Source organism: Geotrypetes seraphini, chromosome 6 (genome assembly GCF_902459505.1).
Source record: "Geotrypetes seraphini chromosome 6, aGeoSer1.1, whole genome shotgun sequence".
Taxonomy (NCBI): domain Eukaryota; kingdom Metazoa; phylum Chordata; class Amphibia; order Gymnophiona; family Dermophiidae; genus Geotrypetes; species Geotrypetes seraphini.
In genome coordinates this window covers 52,451,542-52,470,974 of record NC_047089.1, presented here as the reverse complement: position 1 = coordinate 52,470,974, position 19,433 = coordinate 52,451,542, and the positions used below count along the sequence as shown (strand labels likewise).

Here is a 19,433-nt window from a genome sequence, read left to right as displayed (position 1 = left end):
GGTGGCAGCTTTACATATGTCCTCCATAGGAGTAGAACGGAGGAAAGCAACCGAAGCTGCCATCGCCCTGACCTTGTGCCCCGTAACTCGACCCGAGAGCGGGAGACCAGCCTGAGCGTAGCAAAAAGAGATACAAGCAGCTAACCAGTTGGATAAGGTACGCTTGGAAACCGGATGTCCTACCCGATTAGGATCAAAGGACAAAAACAATTGAGGAACCTTCCGATGAGACTTAGTACGTTGGAGATAAAAAGCCAACGCCCTCTTACAGTCAAGCGTGTGAAGCGCCGTTTCACCAGGATGAGAATGGGGCTTCGGAAAAAATACCGGAAGAACAATGGACTGATTGAGGTGGAAATCAGACACAACCTTAGGCAAAAATTTGGGATGGGTGCGAAGAACCACCTTGTCATGATGAAATACAGTAAAAGGAGGGTCCGCAACCAAAGCCTGTAGCTCGCTAATCCGACGAGCTGACGTGAGCGCAATCAAAAAGACTACTTTCCAAGTAAGAAACTTAAGGAGAGCTTTATCGATCGGCTCAAAAGGCGGTTTCATCAGTTGAGCCAAGACCACATTAAGATCCCATACGACAGGAGGAGGCTTGAGAGGAGGATGAACATTCACAAGACCCCTCATGAAACGAGAAACCAGAGGATGCAGAGAGAGGGAACGACCCTCGAGATGTTGATGGAATGCAGCAATGGCACTAAGATGCACTCGAATGGAAGTCGTCTTCAGACCAGAATTCGAGAGATGTAACAAATATTCCAGCACCGAAGACACTGGAACAGAACCCGGTTCAAGGTGGTTGGTGGAGCACCAGGAAGAAAATCTGGTCCACTTCTGGGAATAGCAAAGCCTAGTCGAGACCTTGCGAGAGGCCTCTAAGATTTCCCGCACTGAGTGAGAAACTGGAATGGAAGTCAAGGGGAAAGGAACCAAGCGGTCAGATGCAACGACTGAAGATTGGGATGTAACAGCGAACCCCGACTCTGAGACAGCAGAGAGGGAAAGACAGGCAGAAGCAGAGGCTCCCTGACACTGAGTTGAAGAAGCAGGGAGAACCAGTGTTGTCTTGGCCAGCGAGGCGCAATGAGAATCATAGTGGCCTTGGTCGATTTCAGATGAACCAACGTTCTCAAAATCAGAGGGAAAGGAGGGAACGCATAAAGGAACCTCCCCTCCCAGTCGAGAAGAAAAGCATCGGCCTCGAGACGGTCCCGTGAGTACATCCGAGAACAGTAGAGGGGTAGTTTGCAAGTCTCGGGCGAAGCAAACAGATCCACCTGAGGAGTCCCCCAGCGGTCGAAGACTTCGCGTAGGACTCGGGAGTTCAGCGACCACTCGTGTGGCTGGAGGAGACGACTGAGTTTGTCTGCTAGACAATTCAGCTCCCCCTGAATGTAAACCGCCCGCAAGAAAACGTTCTGAGAGACGGCCCATGTCCAAAGCCGCAGGGCTTCCTGGCACAGAGGCCAAGAGCCCGTCCCTCCTTGCTTGTTGACGTAATACATTGCCACCTGGTTGTCTGTCCGAACGAGAACCACTTGATCGTGCAGAAGGTGACAGAAGGCACGAGCGGCCAGATAAATGGCCCGAAGCTCCAACACATTGATGTGACACCGACGGTCCGCGGCCGACCATAGGCCTTGCGTTCGCAAACCGTCCAGATGCGCTCCCCACGCATACTCCGACGAGTCCGTGGTCAGGACCTTGCAATGCGGGGGAACTCGAAAGAGCAAACCTCCGGACAGATTTGTAGAGTTGGTCCACCAACGGAGCGAGCGTCTGAAGGACGGAGTCACAGTCAAAGGTCGAGATAGCGGGTCGCGGTCCTGACGCCATTGCGAGGCCAAGGTCCACTGAGGGATCCTCAGGTGCAACCGGGCAAATGGGGTTACTTGGACCGTCGATGCCATGTGCCCCAAAAGCACCATCATGCGTTGAGCTGACACTACCTGCAGTTGCGCAACCTGCCGGCCCAGGCGAAGCAGGGCCTCCAGTCGCGGAGAAGGAAGGAAGGCACGGAGGAGAACCGTGTCCAGCACGGCCCCTATAAACTGGAGGGATTGAGTCGGCTGCAAGTGAGACTTGGGAAAGTTCACCTCGAACCCGAGACCCTGAAGAAGCGTGATAGTCTGTTGGGTCGCTGAAATAACTCCTTCCCTTGTCGGGGCCTTGATCAGCCAATCGTCCAGATAGGGAAAGACCTGCAACCCCCGGGAACGCAGAGCAGCCGCGACCACCACCATGCATTTCGTGAATACCCGAGGGGACGAAGCCAGACCGAAGGGTAGTACACGGTATTGTAGGTGCAAGTCCCCGACCTGAAATCTTAAAAACTTCCGAAAGTCGGGATGCACCGGAACATGGGTGTACGCTTCCTTCAAATCGAGGGAGCACATCCAGTCCCCCTCGTCCAACAGAGGATATAGAATCGGAAGCGATAACATACGGAACCAGGAACTTGTTGAGCTTCCGGAGGTCCAAAATGGGGCGCAAGTCCCCGGTCTTCTTTGGGACCAAAAAGTAACGGGAATAAAATCCCTGGCCCTGCTGGTCGAGAGGCACCACTTCGACCGCCCGGAGGCTCAACAGGGCCCTGGCTTCCTCTCGGAGAAGGGCCAACTGGCTCCGATTGGGCGGGCACGCCCCGGGGGGCATGTCGGTAGGCTGTCTTGAGAAGTTTAATGAATAGCCCTCTGAGATGGTCCGGAGCACCCATGCGTCCGACGTTATCCCTGACCAGACCCTGGCAAAAGCCGAGAGCCGACCCCCGATGGGGAGGGGGTTGGATGCCGACGCGGCGGGGGCCAGCCCCCTGCCGCTCATCCCGTCAAAAGGACGGTGCCGGCTTAGATGTCCCCTGCGCAGCGGGCTTGGGAGGCCCCCCTCTCCCCTGGGGTGGACGTCGAGGCGGAGGTCTCGAAAAGGCCGGCGTCGTTTTTTGAGGATACCGCCTAGGTGGTTGCTTGAATGGCCTCTGAGGCAACGGCTTAGGCTTCGGGCGAACGAGAGCCGCCAAAGAGCGCTCCTGTTCAGACAGCTTCTTGGTAGCCGCATCCAGGGAGTCGTCGAACAATTCCGACCCGACACAGGGTAGATTGGCTAAGCGCTCCTGTAGGTTGGGGTCCATCTCGAGGGTCCGCAGCCAGGCCAGCCGGCGCATGGCAACCGCACAAGCCGAGACCCTCGAGGCGAGCTCAAAGGCGTCATACACCGCATGGAACAGATAAAATCTGAGCTGGGATAGGTTGGACGCAAATGAGGCAAATTTCTCCCTATGTGACTCCGGGATCAGCCCCTGAAATTCCGGCAGATCCTTGACCATGGACCTGAGATAGGAAGAGTAGGCAAAAGCATAGTTGAGGACCCTCGTGGCCATCTGGGAATTCACGTACAGGCGACGGCCAAATTTATCTAGGGTCCGTCCCTCTCTCCCCGGGGGGACAGCAGCCGAGACTCTCGAGGGCTGCGAGCGCTTAAGAGCCGACTCAACCAAGAGTGACTGATGGGAAAGTTGTCCCTTTTCAAACCCCTTAGGGGGAAGAGTCCGGTATTTTGATTCCATCTTGGTGGGCACTACCGCCACTGTAAGAGGGGCCTCAAGGTTCCGCAGCAAGGTTTGAAGGAGGACCTTGTTAAGCGGGAGGCGGGGGGATTCCCGTTGAGGGGCCGGGGAATCCTGCTCTTCCAAAAACTCCTTAGTATAGATGGACCCCGCCGCCAGGTCCACCCCCAACGCCTTCGCCATATCATGGACGAATTTCGAAAAAGAAGTAGTCCGTGCAGGTGGGGAGGGCGACCGAGACTTCTCAGCGGAGTCAAAGGGAGATGCCTGGCGAGAATAGCCAAACTGCCCTCCAGACCCCGAACCCCAAGAAGCACGATCCCGCGACCTCGAAGGGGTCGGGGAGACAGCCCGCCGAAGAGACCCCCTCGGGGAACCCCCCGGGGTACGGGGCCTGGAGGTCCGTCCCTTCCGCCTCGGTGAGGAGGCACGGGAACCCTCCAGTGTTAGTACCAGATTGGGGTTGTCGAGGCGAAGATCCTCGACACACAGTGCCTCGGTCTCGGGCGGGGTCGAGCGACGACTCCTTCGGGGCGAGGCTCGAGCCCGCTTTGCTTTTTTGAGGCGATGCTTCGGCCGGGGCTTGCTCGAGGGTGAAGAACCCCGCGAAGACCTCGGGGAGGAGGATGAGGAAATCCGGCGTACCCGACGCTGCTTGTCTCGGGGTCGCACACTGACCTCAGGCTGTGTCATCGAGGTCGGAGCCGAGGGAAGCAACGTGGTCGAGGCCGAGGGAGCTTCGGCCGCTGAAAGGCCGGTGCCCGAGGCCGAGGTCGCCAACTGCGGGGCCACCGAGACCGAAGTCGAGGCCGAAGCCTGCTGCAAAGTCTCAATGGCCCCGGAGAGTTCCGAGGAGATTAAAGCGCGAAGCAACTCCTGGAATACCGGGATAGTAAGACCCTGGGGCAATACCTGGGGGCGCTCCGCAGAGGGCGACCTCGGTCTCGAGTATTCCCTCGGGGCGCCCCCCTTCGATCCCTTGGTCTGGGTCGAGGCCGGCGGTCCCGCCGACGAAGAGCCCGAGGATGGCTTCCTGACAGATGGAGCTGAGGAAGGAAGTGGAGACTTACCCGAGGCTTGCTTCTGCGAAGCGACCAGCTTCGAGGGAACCGAGGGGTCCGAGGTCGAGGCCGAGGTCGAGGCCGGGGCCGAAGCCGAGGCCGAGCTCGAGGCCTTCCCCGCCGGGGTATCAACGGCGAAGAGATCAGCCATCCGGGCCTTTCGACGGTTAAGAGCCCGTTTCTGGAAGGTGGCACACTTAGGGCACGACGCTGTCGGGTGATGGGGCCCCAAACACCTCAGGCAGCACCTGTGAGGATCAGTGATGGACAAAAGTCGATCACACCTACCACACTTCTTAAATCCCGTTACGGGCCGGGACATGGGCCCAAAACAAGGCCGGGAACAAGCGAGGTTCCTCGGCCACGGCTACCGGGAGCCCCCGGAGCGCGGAAACGAAAAAATTTTTTTTTTTTTTTTTGTAAAGAAAGAAAGAAAGAAAGAAATAAACCAAAAACGCAGCGACCGCGTCAAAAATGCAACACAGCCGCGGCGACAGAAGGCAATCTTAGCACAGATAATCCACAGGGCTTCTGGCTCCGCGGATGAAAACGAACTGAGGACCACGAGGTGGGGATGCGCCCTCTAGTGGCGAGAAGGCTAGCACATGCGTGGTGCAGTGTGCAAACTTGAAACTTCTAGCAAGTTTGCTTAAAAAGCTGTCCGCGCTGGGGCTCCATAGATGACGTCACCCATGTGTGAGAATATCATGCCTGCTTGTCCTGGGATAATACTGTTTATGCTACTATATCTCTAATTGGAAAATGAAAGGTATAAAACAAACTAAGACCTATACTGGTTAATCCTGCACGGTCTGTGGTTTAGGATGAGTTGGGGAGGGCTTTGATAGAAGCTCTAGTGACAGGATGGTTAGGATAGGCTGGAGTAGGCTTCAATGGCAACTCCAGCAGTGGGAACCTAAAGACAGTACCGGGTAGACTTCTATAGTCTATTGCCCAGAAATATTAAAGAATATAATGAGTGTGACTATTGGGCAGACTGGATGGACAGTTCATGTCTTTATCTGCTGTTCAGGTCTTTATCTGCTGCTATGTTACTATCTCCCCCCTTTTACGAAGCCACGTTAGGCATTTTTTTTATCGCCAGCCACCGTGGTATTCCCTCCGACGCTCATAGTATTTCTATGATTGTCAGAGCTAATACCATTTTGGCCAGCGATAAAAAAGCCTAACGTGGCTTTGTAAAAGGGAGGGAGGGGACATAGGCATCAGAAAGGGGGAGGCCACAGGGACCAAGGCCTCCCCAAAAATTGGCGGTCAGTGATTAGTGCTCGTCCTCCCACCCATTTCCCATTGATGTACTTTATATCTTTGTGGCAGCATCAACGAGCAGGTCTGCCCCAGAACCCTTCATTCTACTTCTGGGGGGCAGGCCTGTTTGTTGATGCTGCACGGCAGCTGCCCCGAAGATTTAATGTACAACACCAGGAGGAGATAGGAGGTAGAGTTGGGAGCTGGTGATGAGCCATGTCACAGATTCCGCTGGGGCTAGGGCTGAGCTCCAGAGACACCCCCCCCCCCCAACCAAACAGCATTCTCATGCCTATGTGGGGGGCATATGTTACAGGTACACCAGTATTTTCTAACACGTTAACCAGTGATTTCAAAGGATTTCATAGGAGCAGCCGCAGTATACAGGGATTACAGGTTCAAGAAAAAAAAAAATCTGATATTTGGATGGAGGCACTTTCATGTCTTGGAAAATCAATGCTTTACAGAATGTTTACACCAGGGGTGTCCAAAGTCCCTCCTTGAGGGCCGAATCCAGTCGGGTTTTCAGGATTTCCCCAATGAATATGCATTGAAACCAATGCATGCACTTAGATCTCATGCATATTCATTGGGGAAATCCTGAAAACCCGACTGGATTCGGCCCTCAAGGAGGGACTTTGGACACCCCTGGTTTACACTGTACAAAGCATGTGAATCAGGGAAAAATAATTGGCCATTTTTCCAACACTTCTATGAAGTACCATTTACAAACGCAACAAAAGGCTATGGCTTTTTATTCTAAATACGGTACAACCGAATGGGTTAAATGCTACAATAGATGGTTTTATTTCTATTGAAAGGGTCTTTTTACATCCTTGATCTATATCAGGGGTAGGGAACTCCGGTCCTCGAGAGCCATATTCCAGTCGGGTTTTCAGGATTTCTCCAATGAATATGCATTGAAAGCAGTGCATACAAATTGATCTCATGCATATTCATTGGGGAAATTCTGAAAACCTGACTGGAATACGGCTCTCGAGGACCAGAGTTCCCTACCTCTGATCTATATTATTTTTGATTGATCATAATGTGCCAGCGGACTTTTTACATCATCAGTTTAATGAATGAAGTTTGCATAGCCGGGTGCTATTGGTTGTTTGGCATCCCAAGGGCCAATCAGGCTTAGGTTTTCCCTAATTGGTCTCTGTGGGATATTTCATCACACTGAGATGCCATGACGGTACTGCCTTAAAGCAGAGAGTATACTGCTGAACCGTGAGTACCTTATTTTGTCATGCGTTGAATCTAGTTTATAGCTCCAGTTTTCCTACATGAGAGTTTTATTTTCTTGTAGGTTGGCATTGGTGTTAGGTTCATTGGTCCTGAGGTAGTGACTGTCACGAAACAATCGTTGACCATATTTGCCTGAATTTCAACTGTCAAAATCTTGTTTAGAGAGATTTAACGCCACAAGATTAAAAAAACACAACTTTTTATGACAAGTTTAATCACAGTATTTCAATGCCACTATGAAAGATTTTTGTGTCTATGATGTGGAGGAGGTAGGGTCTCATGACTCCCCCATTACTGAGGTATGTGGAAAGCTATCAAGTGTGCCTAGTCTTTTCTAGAAAGTTTCAAATACCACATGACACTGGATGGAATTCATAGGACCTATTGGTGTAGCTGCTTGTTTTACTGTAATCTCAGAATACCTAAAATATTTCCATTATTTAACACTGATGTTTTCTCTTTTAGATATCAATTCAGAAGCTGTGTAGAAAAAATGTGGGTAAGTGCATTGGTGATGCTGATCTACTCTCTATAAATTATTGGTTATGAGCAACCATTATTTGTGAAACAGTAAAATTATATATTAGCATATATTGTATTATATCTGCATATAGTCAATTAGTCCCAGAGGTTACCATTGCTGTTATAAGTGTGTGGAATGAGGCTGTACAGCATTCATGCAACATGCTGTCTTAATGGGGAGAAAGAGTATCTTGCAATGCTGGCTTATACCAGACCCGCCCACATTGGCTCACTGGCTGGTACTGATGATACAGATGACATTATTTGAGCGCCAAAATATTATAAGCTTGAACCCAAAGAATGGAAAACATTTCTGCCAGATTTGGATGACATTCTGGAACACATTAACACCAATTGCTTGGAGTAGATTGTTAAATTAAAGATGTAGACTCTGAGGAATGTGGTTGATTCAACCAACTGGTGGACATAGGTATGAGGGAGGAATGGAAGGGATGGAGTTGGGGAGGGTGTGGGTAGATGTTGTATTACTATGCTGGATGTGGTTGCAATTTAAGTATATTATAGTTAAAATCAATAAAAATGAATTAAATATAATTGTGTGGAACACTTAAAGCTGAATATAGCATACTCATGTTGTCATACTACTTTAACTAAGGAAATCAAAATTGTTCTACGTGAGATTATACCTAGGAAGGGTGTTTCTGAATGAATCAGCATTAACTAAAGTTAAACAAATTCAAATTTTAGATCCAAAGACTTAGACCTTGATAAATTTTCTGATGAACGTTTTAGAAGCCACAAGAATAGATGTGTCAGATTGTATTTCATCCATTTATTTAATCATTTACTGTACCTCCAGATTCCATAAATGGTGCTAAAATATCAGTGGTAAGGTTTCAGCATGGATCTATGATGTGCACGCAGTTAAATTAGAAGTATGAATTAATTGTCCTCAACAATCAATAATTGCACTTAATTGGTATTAATTGGCATTTTCAATTAAGTTCAATTAAAGGCGATTGTGAGGTATTGAGTGCCAATATTGGCACTGATTAAGCCTATTGAGTAATTAATGTCCTCTTTTACTAAGCCAAGGTAGAGGGTGCTAAATGCTCCAATGCTCATAGGAATTCTCTGAACATTGGAGCATTTAACGCAGGGGTAGGGCACTCTGGTCCTCGAGAGCCATATTTCAGTCGGGTTTTCAGGATTTCCCCAATGAATATGCATTGAAAGCAGTGCATGCAAATAGATCTCATGCATATTCATTGGGGAAATCCTGAAAACCCGACTCTCGAGGACCGGAGTTCCCTACCCCTGATTTAATGCTTTGAGCCACGGTAGAAACCTCAACCACAGCTTAGTAAAGGGGGGGGAGGTAAGCGCCGATATTGATGCCTAACTTTAGGTGGACTTTATAGAATCAGGGCCTAAAAGTATACAGTACAGAAATACAACCAATGGATAATAAAATACAATTAATAAAATAAAATTAAGAGTAATACATTATTCTTGCCAACAATATAATGACATAAGTCCTGTAAACAGTGACCCAGCAATAAACCACATCTTATTTGTAGGAGTCGGTGCATTTTGTTGAAGAAGGCAAAATTATTCAAAGATAAGTACCTCTGTGAAATGATTGAGCACGTTAGTTTACCATAACTTGCATTATCCTCCTGAGTGTACAATCTGAATAGCACAATTTGGTTTGAACTTCACAAGTTGCATTATTCATGGAAAAATAAAGCTAGCTTTGAGTTGGCATTGGGCCACTAATACAGGGCTTGTTGCCTCTGGGGACAGCTTAAAGTTAGTGATACATATGTAACTAATGTGCATACTCATAGACTCTTTCCCCCATCCCCCCTCATGGAAGACATCACTACCTTCTAGAGCTAGTTTCCACTTCTTGAAGGCAACTCTGAGCCCTTGTCCTCTAAAGACCTTCCCAGAGGTTCTCTGGTGTCTAGTGGCTTTGTCAGGAATAACTTAGAATTGCTCCTGCCATATCAGGCTCCAGCTTTAAAATGATACTGGAATGAACCAGCACCATTTTGAGTCTGGAACCCAATGAGACAGAAACAAATATGGATCACATCTGCCCTACCTCAGTAAGGGTTTCTCATGAATCAAACCCATAATTTCATAGGCTAAGGACTGGAGAATTGCAGCTGAGCCAAAGACATGGCTTAGCTGTAGCCTGAGCTCCCAGAAATATGACCATTATAAACAGAAGGAAAAGCCAAATCCACAGAGGAATCCAATGAACAGTAAAGAGGGATGTTTTTATCAATGACAGTATATAAGGAAGCCTAGCCAGGTATACCATTGCTGTTTGAACAGTTTTGGTGGGCCTGACCTGTGTCTACTGCTGTCCCAGTTCCTTGCCCTGCTACAATGCAAGATTTTCCCTACTTTCTTCATGCATGATTCCTGCTCTAGCCTTGATTCTTTCTGTGCCTGTGATTCCTGTTCCATGTATTTCCTGTTCCCAGTCTGTTTCCTGATCCTGCCTGATTTTTGCCTTTCTTTTCCACTTGGATCCCTCTCTATTTATGCTGTTGTCCAAGGAAGGTCTTTAGTAGAGAATGGACTATAGAGATGGAGACCCAGCCTATATCCCAGTCTACCTAGTACACTTATGGTGAAATGTGTGAGTCCTCCAAAACCTACCTAAATCTAAACCATACCTACATAAGAATGACACCTGCAGGCATAAAGACTATTGTTGTGGTGTTCAGGTGAGTACAGTAAGTTTTGGTTGGGTTTTGGAGGGCTCACTATACAATATAAGGGGTATGGTAAGATGTGTACCTGGGACCCGTTATGTGTAGTTCACTGCAGTACTCCCTAGGGTACCCCTCTGCTCTACTTGGATGTCTGTGTTGTCAGTCTACTATGAATGCTGACCTCTTCTACATCCCAATGTGTGTGGTTTTCTTTGGGATGGTTTTGTTTTATGTAGAAAATGGTCCTAAAGATAGATGCACTACATTCAAAAACATTTAGCAAATGGTCATTTTTGAAACAAAAAGCTGAAATGTTTTTCTGGTTTGAAAATTAATATTTTGTCTACTGGATTGTTGGACATTTCCCCCCAAACATCCAAAATTGGATGTAGACATCGTATTGAAAATACCCCTTCACATCGCCCTCCTCTCCTTTCACATTATAGCTATTACTTTGTTTTGTTAAACAATAATTAGACTATGAATGTTTTGTATCATCTGTGAAAATACAGAAAATAAGGGGTTCATAATCGAAAGAGAAAAACATCCAAACACCGGTCTAAGTCGGCACTTGGACAAACATTTCCCAAATACGTGCAAGTGCCGATAATAAAAACGGGTTTTGGACGTATTTCTAAACGACCTAGGCCTACATAGTGTCGCTGAAAGACCAAAGCTATATGGGGTGTTTCGGGAGGAGTGTCAAGGGTGGGAGTTGGGCGGGACGTGGGCTGGCATAGACTTAGTCGTACAGCATGTATAACTGAAAGTTATACAGCCTAGGATCGACAGCCACAAAAACCCACCTAAACTCACCAGATAAGCACTGCAAACACATAACACAGACCTCCACACACTACCCCAGTGATCACCGACCCCCCCCCCCCACCACCAACACCATAAAAATATTAATCACACCTTTAAAATTCAGCCTCCAGACCATCATTACCTGGCTGCCTGGCATAGGAAAGCCTAGTCGTCCAGCACAGAGGCAGCTTAAGTCGTCTTGGGGATGGGTTAGGGACCCATAGAGAGGAGGACCCATGCCCATAAGCCCCTGTAATCACTGCATTGATAATGAAACATGTGCACTCTCCTATATACCCCCAAAACCCTTTTTTACTGGCATATAAGTGGCTTCTGCAGCCATAAGGGCTATTGGGGTGGTAGATAAGTGGGTCTAGAGGATTTTGGAGGTGGTTTGGGGGGCTCACCATGACCTATAAGGGAGCTGTAGTGAGGAGAAGACATGGCACCCTTTTTGTGAAGTTCACAGAAGTGCCCTGTAAGGTACCCCACTATTCAAAAATGTGTCCTAGGCTGTGTTTTTACTTTGGACGACTTGCGAGTTGGATGCAAACGGACTTAGACATCCCTTTCGATTATGCCCCTCCACGCATCTCAGTTTAGTGAGACAATACACTCTCAAATTTCACCACTCAATTCCTACTGATAAGAACATAAGAACATAAGAAGTTGCCTCCGCTGAGGCAGACCAGAGGTCCATCTCGCCCAGCGGTCCGCTCTCGCGGCGGCCCATCAGGCCTATTGCCTGAGCAGTGGTCCCTGCCTATTTCTATAACTTACCTCTTACTCCTATCCCTATAACCTACCTCTACTCCTATCTGTACCCCTCAATCCCTGATATTTGACTTAATTACAGTGATAGTTCATTTATTGGGAAATCAGGAGACTATAGCATTGGTTAATCAAAGAGTTAATTAAAATGATACCAGCCGAGCTGCTAAGTACATAAAATATTTTGATTAGTGAATGATTATGGATGCAAGATTTCAAGACTATTAAGGTTTTTTCCTTGGGCACTGTGCTATAATGTTCTCACAGTGGGGAGGTTTCTAGGTGTAGATCCATTCCTAAGCAGAAAGAAGATTACCTTCTGGACCTTTGAGGTTTCTATGCTTTTTTTTTTTTTTCCCCCTAGGTCATTACTGACTAACAGAGTCAGGATAAAAGCTAGTTCCTCTTTAAAGAGAATCACAGTAGTAGTTGTGTGCTTTCTAAGTCGCTTCTAACAAACCAGCAGGAATTCTTTCACTTTAGGTTAAGGTTCTTTTCTCCCTGATAAACACCTAAAAGCAAGCATTGACATGGAAATTGTTCAAAAATACCATATTGGGAGCCCAGACCAAGTATATTTTATGTATTAAAAGTGGTAGAAAGTACAGTTCCCCCTCCAAATCCATGGTTTCAGAACCCGCGGATTCAATTATTCACAATTTTTTTTTTGGGGGGGAAGAAATGCTACATCCCGGACCTTCCCTAGACCTTACCTGGTGGTCTAGCGGCAACATGGGGCAGGATCGATCATTCTACGCTCCTGCCCTATGCAGAGCCGTCATCAAAATGGCTGCCGTCAGTTCCGTTGTAGTCTCGAGAGCCGGCCCTAAAAATTATCTATGATTTTTCAATGTTCGTGGGCCGGCTCTGCCCCAACCCCCGCGAATATTGAGGTTCTGCAAATGAAAGTTGGCATGGTTAAAAAAGTGAGGAAGGCGGCTATTAGACAGTGGCGTAGTGAGGGTGAGACGCTCCCGGGGTGGTGACGCCCCACCCCGCCCTCATCTCAGCCCCCACTCCTTCCATGATCTCCCCTGCCACGTACACCCACTTTCCCATACCTCTAGTTGTTAATCGCCGCAAGCAACATTCTCCTAGCAATCCATCATCTCTCCCTCTGTCATCACTTCCTATGCGCGGCACCCGGAAGTGACAGCAATGGGAGAGATGATGCAGTCGTGAGGAGCACGTGAACAACTAGAGGTACGGGGGAAGAGGGTGTGCACGTGGGAAGAGGCAGGGACGGAGAGGAGGAAGGGTGCCGTCACCCCCACCAAAATGAAGACCGGCTCCCCTGCCCCCCTTACTACGCCACTGCTATTAGAGCCAAAAGAACATTCTTCAGGAAATGGAAGAAGGATCCAACTAAAAATAATAGGAAACAGCATAAGGAAAGGAAACTGAAATTGAAATCACAAGGAAGAGAAAGGGAGACTTTGAAAAGAAGCTTGCCTTTCAGGCAAAAACATATAATAATAATAACTGTTTTAGATACATTCAAAGCAAGAAGATGGTAAAAGAATTGGTTGGACTGCTAGATCAAGGGGCAAAAGGGGCATTTAGGGAGGACAAGGCCATTACAGAGAGACTAAGGGGGAAAGATATCAAGCGGGCTACCATTAAGACAGTGGTCTCAAACTCAAACCCTTAGCAGGGCCGCATTTTGGATTTGTAAGTAATTGGAGGGCCTCAGAAAAAAATAGTTAATGTCTTATTAAAGAAATGACAATTTTGCATGAGGTAAAACTCTTTATAGTTTATAAATCTTTCCTTTTGTCATTTATAGCTAAAGAGACATATGATCAAGAAACTATTTTATTTTACCTTTGTGATTATGATAAACATACCGAGGGCCTCAAAATAGTACCTGGTGGGCCACGAGTTTGAGACCACTGCATTAAGATGAGCTATTTTACCACAAGTCGTGCTGTTTCTGGCACAGGATCTCAGTGGATAGAAAAAAAAAAATGACTTGTAGTAAAATAACTCATCTTGACAGTAGCCCATGTTAATAACTTCCCTGTAAATGATGTCTTGTTTTGGCCTTCACTGAGAAAGATGTGAGGGAGATACTTGTACCAGAAATGGCTAAGTTGGAGGAACTGAAACAAATCTCTGTAAACTGGAAGATGTAATGGGTCAATTTGACAAACTAAAGAGAAGTAGATCACTTGGGCCTAGAGTAGAGATAGAATTAAAAAAAAAAAAAAAAAAGACTTGCAGAGCTGTTATTAGTCATTTTTCACATAATCAAACATGGTACTGAAAGATTGGAGGATGTCAATGTGACACCAGTTTTCAAAAAGGATTCCAGAGGATGGTGACCTGAGAAATTATAGACTGATGAACCTGATGTTGGTACCAGGCAAAATGATAGAGCCTATTATAAAGAACAATATTAGTGAGCATATTACATGGGTATGGATGAATGGAAAAAAGACAATCTGGATTTAGCTAAGGGAAATCTTGCCTTACCAATCTGCTATATTTCTTTGAAGGGAAAAATACATTTGTGGATAAATGTGAGCTGATATCTGGATTTTCAGAAAGCATTGGAAAAAAATGTACAGCAATTAAGAAAGCAAATAGAATATTAGGAATTATTAGCAAAGAAATGAATAACAAAATTGAGAATATTATAATGTCTTTGTATCACTCCATTTATATATTTTATTAAAAAAATGTACACACCGCCTAATTCACAAGGCACCATACATAATAAAATAAACATATAAAAACAAATAATCAACCTGACAAAAACAACAATCAAAGTACTCTTAAATCCTGCCTCAAATCTTACACCGTGCTAAACAAGCAAAATAAATGCCCTTGCAAAAAGTTGCATTTCCAACATTCTCTTAAACTTCCATCTAGCAATAATACGCTGATGTACTAAACCAGATAACTGATTCCATAACTGCACTCCAGCTGCAGCGATTGTAGATGCCCGTGGTGTGACCGTACCTTGAATATTGTGTACAAGTCTGGTCACTGCATCTCAAACAAAGATTTAGCAGAATTAGAAAAGCTATAGAGAGAGCAATAAAAATAATAAAGGGGATACGATATTTTCTCTATGAAGAAAGACTAAAGAGGCTAGGGCTGTTCAGCTTTGAGAAGAGATGGCTGAGGGGAGATATGATAGAGGTGCATAAAATACTGAATGGAGTGCAATGCGTAGAAATGAATTGCCTGCTTGTTCTTTCCAAAAATACAAGGCTTAGTGGGCACTTAATGAAGATACCAAATTGTAAATTTAAAATGAATTGGAAAAAAAATTTCTCCATTCATAGCTTGATTCTATATCACGCCTAAGAAATCGTCGCTGACTACTCAAGAAGGGCATTAAGGGAGGGCAACTCAGTTTCAATGCCAAAAAATGCAAAGTCATGCACCTGGGAAACCGAAATCCATGCAAGGTTTACACCCTAAATGGCGAGATCCTGACAAGAACTGAAGCAGAAAGAGACTTAGGAGTGATTGTCAGGGAAGACATGAAGTCTGCAAACCAAGTGGAGCAAGCTTCATCCAAAGCAAGGCAAATCATAGGTTGCATACGCAGGAGTTTCGTCAGCTGTAAACCTGAAGTCATTATGCCACTGTATAGATCCATGTTGAGACCGCACCTGGAGTACTCAGTGCAATTCTGAAGGCCGCATTACCGCAAGGATGTGCTGAGACTGGAATCGGTCCAGAGAATGGCCACCAGGATGGTCTCGGGACTCAAGGAGCTCCCATACGAGGAGCGGTTAGGGAAGTTGAAGCTCTACTCACTCGAGGATCGTAGAGAGAGGGGAGATATGATCGAGACTTTCAAGTATCTCACGGGCCGCATCGAGGTGGAGGAAGATATCTTCTTTTTCAAGGGTCCCGCGGCAACAAGGGGGCATCCGTGGAAAATCAGGGGCGGGAAACTGCGCGGTGACACTAGGAAGTTCTTCTTCACTGAAAGGGTGGTTGATCGCTGGAATAGTCTTCCACTTCAGGTTATTGAGGCCAGCAGCGTGCCAGATTTTAAGGCCAGATGGGATAGACATGTGGGATCTATCCGCAAAGATAGATAGGGAGGGTCATTAGAGTGGGCAGACTTGATGGGCCGTGGCCCTTATCTGCCATCTACTTCTATGTTTCTATGTTACTGTGGCGCTAAGCATGATTCTACAAGGTGCACATACCTTTTATAGAATCGCACATAGTGCCTTTGTGCAACGCATAATCTAGGCACAAGCATTTAAGCCAGCTAAGTTATTCACACATTAGGCGTTTTCTATAACAATGCGCTTAACTTTTAGGAATGCCCCCAATCACCCCGATCAGCCCCTTTCCATACCCCCTTTTCAAATTTGTGCATTGTAACTGGTGCATGCTTTTTACATATTTGTGTTTTATGAGTTCTGCACATATGTTTTAATTAGTCCCAATTAGCATTGCCAATTATTGATGCCGATTAGGCCAATTAATCAATTAAGTCGTGCATATACATTGGCTAAGTGCACTGATGTAAGCATGCAACTTTAGGTGCCATTTACAGAATGGGGGGGGGGGGTTTCAATGTATAATTAAACTCTAAAATTCTTTGCCAGAGAATGTGGTAAAAGCAATTAGCTTAGCGGGGTTAAAAAAAAGTTTTGGACAAGTTCCTAAAAGTCCATAAACCATTATTAAGATGAATTTGGGAAAATGCACTGCTTATTTCAGGGGCAAAATATATTTTATTTGTCTGAGTCTTTTCAGGTACTTTTGACCTGGATTGGTCACTACTGAGAACAGCATAATGGGCTTGATAGCCTTTTGGTTTGTCCCTGTATGGTTTTGCTTATGTACTTATGTATTTAGCTGCAATTCATACCTAAGAAACTATTTCAGGACCTGAAAAAAAGAAAAAACTGGGAATGAAAAGCTTCAGACTTGCTTTCCTTCCTCATTTCTCCAAAATAGGGGAAACAGTCCACGAACTCTGCACTAGGTTTGTAGCTATTCACTTCTAGATGACAGTTTTGCTGCCTGTGTGCCTCCCTGGTTATCAGATTGCAAACAGTGAGGAGAGAGAGAGAGAGATGGATTTGTGTTTTTGAACTAGAAAACTCTAGGGGTCTCTATCTCATTTATAGCACAATCCATTCTGGCAAGCTCCCAAAGGGGTGCTCTTACAAATGGATCTTAGCCTCTCTTTACATCAAAACCTTTTGTGTAAGAAAAGACACACTATTTAGTGAGGAATCTAAGGGGACCCTACATTAAAATGATAGAACATCAAAAGCAGAGAAGGGATTGAATGCTTCTTCCTCTCGGTTTACAGAAAGCTATGAATGCAAATCAGAAAATTTTTTTTAAAAAGCAATCACCAATATAAACCAGCCATCCACTATACTTGACTGCACACATTTGTAGCAGTTTTCATCTTGCCAATGCACTCATCTTCGGTGATTTATGAAAGAAGGGATCGATGACTTACATAGTTGATGATGTGTGTGTTAGTGTGTGCACATATGTTTTTAGGGGGCAGGAAGGGGGCTGCATAAAAGCTTGAAATGGAGAGAAAATAGCCCAGTGAATCAAAACTTTCATCTTAGCCTAAAGACCCAGGACTTGGTAGATCACATTTACAGTACATTGAATATTGTACTTTCTAGGAGCAGGGAGGGGGTTGCTACAGTCAATTAGGAGCCCTATTAGTGAAAAGATGGCTGCTGCTGCTAAGTCGTAATGGGCTTTTGCTGAGAATTTTTTCTGCTTATACAGTCAAACCTTGGATAACGAGTAACTTGGTGTGCGAGTGTTTTGCAAGACAAGCAAAACATTTTATTAAATTTTAACTTGATAAACGATTGTTGTCTTGCAGTACGAGCATGTATACATGCGTCACATCATCAGAACCCACAGTTCAAGCGCGCACATCTTACGCTGAGTGCGGCTGAATGTAATAGGAGTGACATGCCCAATTTATCCAGAGCTCAAGCACTCGCAACATAAAGTATTTCGGGTGGTGGAATGAATCATCTGAGTTTCCATTATTTCCTAGGAGAAATTCGCTTTGATATACGAGTGCTTTGGATTACAAACGTGCTTCTAGAATAAATTATGCTTGCAAACCAAGGTTTTACTGTACTATGTCTGCATATTTGACTCTAACTAGAAATATGACTGCAGAAATCCAAGCAAAAAAAAAAAAAAGTTGGGAAGGTGACAGTATCAGTTCTAAGATCTGCTATCAGGTTTTTTTTTAGAAAACAGAAATTTGCGGGGCATGAATGGATGGGAAAATATATTCTGCGAGAAGTTGTACATGATGTTTTTGATTGTATGAGAAGCAAATTTCCTTTATTTCATGCAAAGAATTGCACATAAAGTTGTTCTGAATCTAGAGTTTCTGTGGATAATTATGACTGCAAAGGCAACCTAAGCTTTTCTAGACTTTTTCTTTTAATTCTTCAACAGTGCAATACAACAATTTCAATGTATAATGATACAATAGAAGCACATTTAACTTTCATATGTTCATAAACAACCATTTTCCCCCACTCATCCACCCACCACCCAATAATCATTCAATAGAATACAAAAACATATATTACCATAAAACCCTTACCCTATTTTAAGTAATGAAATCTTCTCACCCCAAGTGTGAATATTCAAAAATCAATTTATGATATAAATAATCCCCTCCCATCCTACCCTGGATATGTACCACAAAAAACAAAACTGACTCAGTCGACACTCAATTATTATCAATTATAATGAGATAACATAAAATGCCAATGAGCCCCATATCAATTTATGTATATTACCATGCCCCAAATTCTCAGGATTTATTCTTTCAAGTCTATAACTACAGCAAAGACTTGCCCAATTTCGAGTGATCATCTGGATGGCTATCCCAGTCATTGTAAGGAAAAGATGACCTCTATATTGATCTAAAGGGGGTTTAACATGTACTATTGTACCACATATGACTGTCTCATATGTTAGAGGAATTGATGATTCCAAAATGTTATTAATTCTACCCCATATTGACCTCCAAAAGCTAAGTATCAAAGGACAATAGAACAATAGATGATCCAGTGTCCTAATGTCTAAGTGACAGTGCCAGCATCTATTAGACTTGGAACTATCTAGCTTATGCAACCTAACAGGGGTCCAAAAAGATCTATGTAATAGGAAAAAAACATGTCTGTCTCATAGATGCTGACACTGTACATTTCAATCTCCAAGTCCAAATTTGTGGCCATCGAGACGCAGAAATATACTGCTTTATCTCGATGCTCCATATGTCACGAAGACCATTTTTTGGTTTTTTATTCAAGAACTCTAATATTAATTTATACCACCAGGCAGCCTGATGTCCTAATGAATCTATCCAAAGATCCAGTATATAAAATGACCATTTTCAAACCAGAAAAATGTCCAACTTTTTTGTTTCAAAAATAGTCATTTGCTAGATGTTTCTAAGTTCAGTGCATCTATCTTGTAGAACCATTTTTG

General features: G+C 45.1%; 1 protein-coding gene across 2 annotated transcripts in view; it reads left to right on the top strand.

Moving 5' to 3' along the window:
• The window catches only part of STARD13 (StAR related lipid transfer domain containing 13), a 406,771-nt gene that overhangs the window by 111,210 nt on the left and 276,128 nt on the right, over positions 1–19,433 (top strand). For both annotated transcript variants that reach the window (XM_033948072.1, XM_033948071.1), the window contains exon 3: positions 7,624–7,657. In XM_033948072.1, coding sequence (XP_033803963.1) covers positions 7,624–7,657 — 34 coding nt within the window. The remainder of the gene's footprint in view (positions 1–7,623; positions 7,658–19,433) is intronic.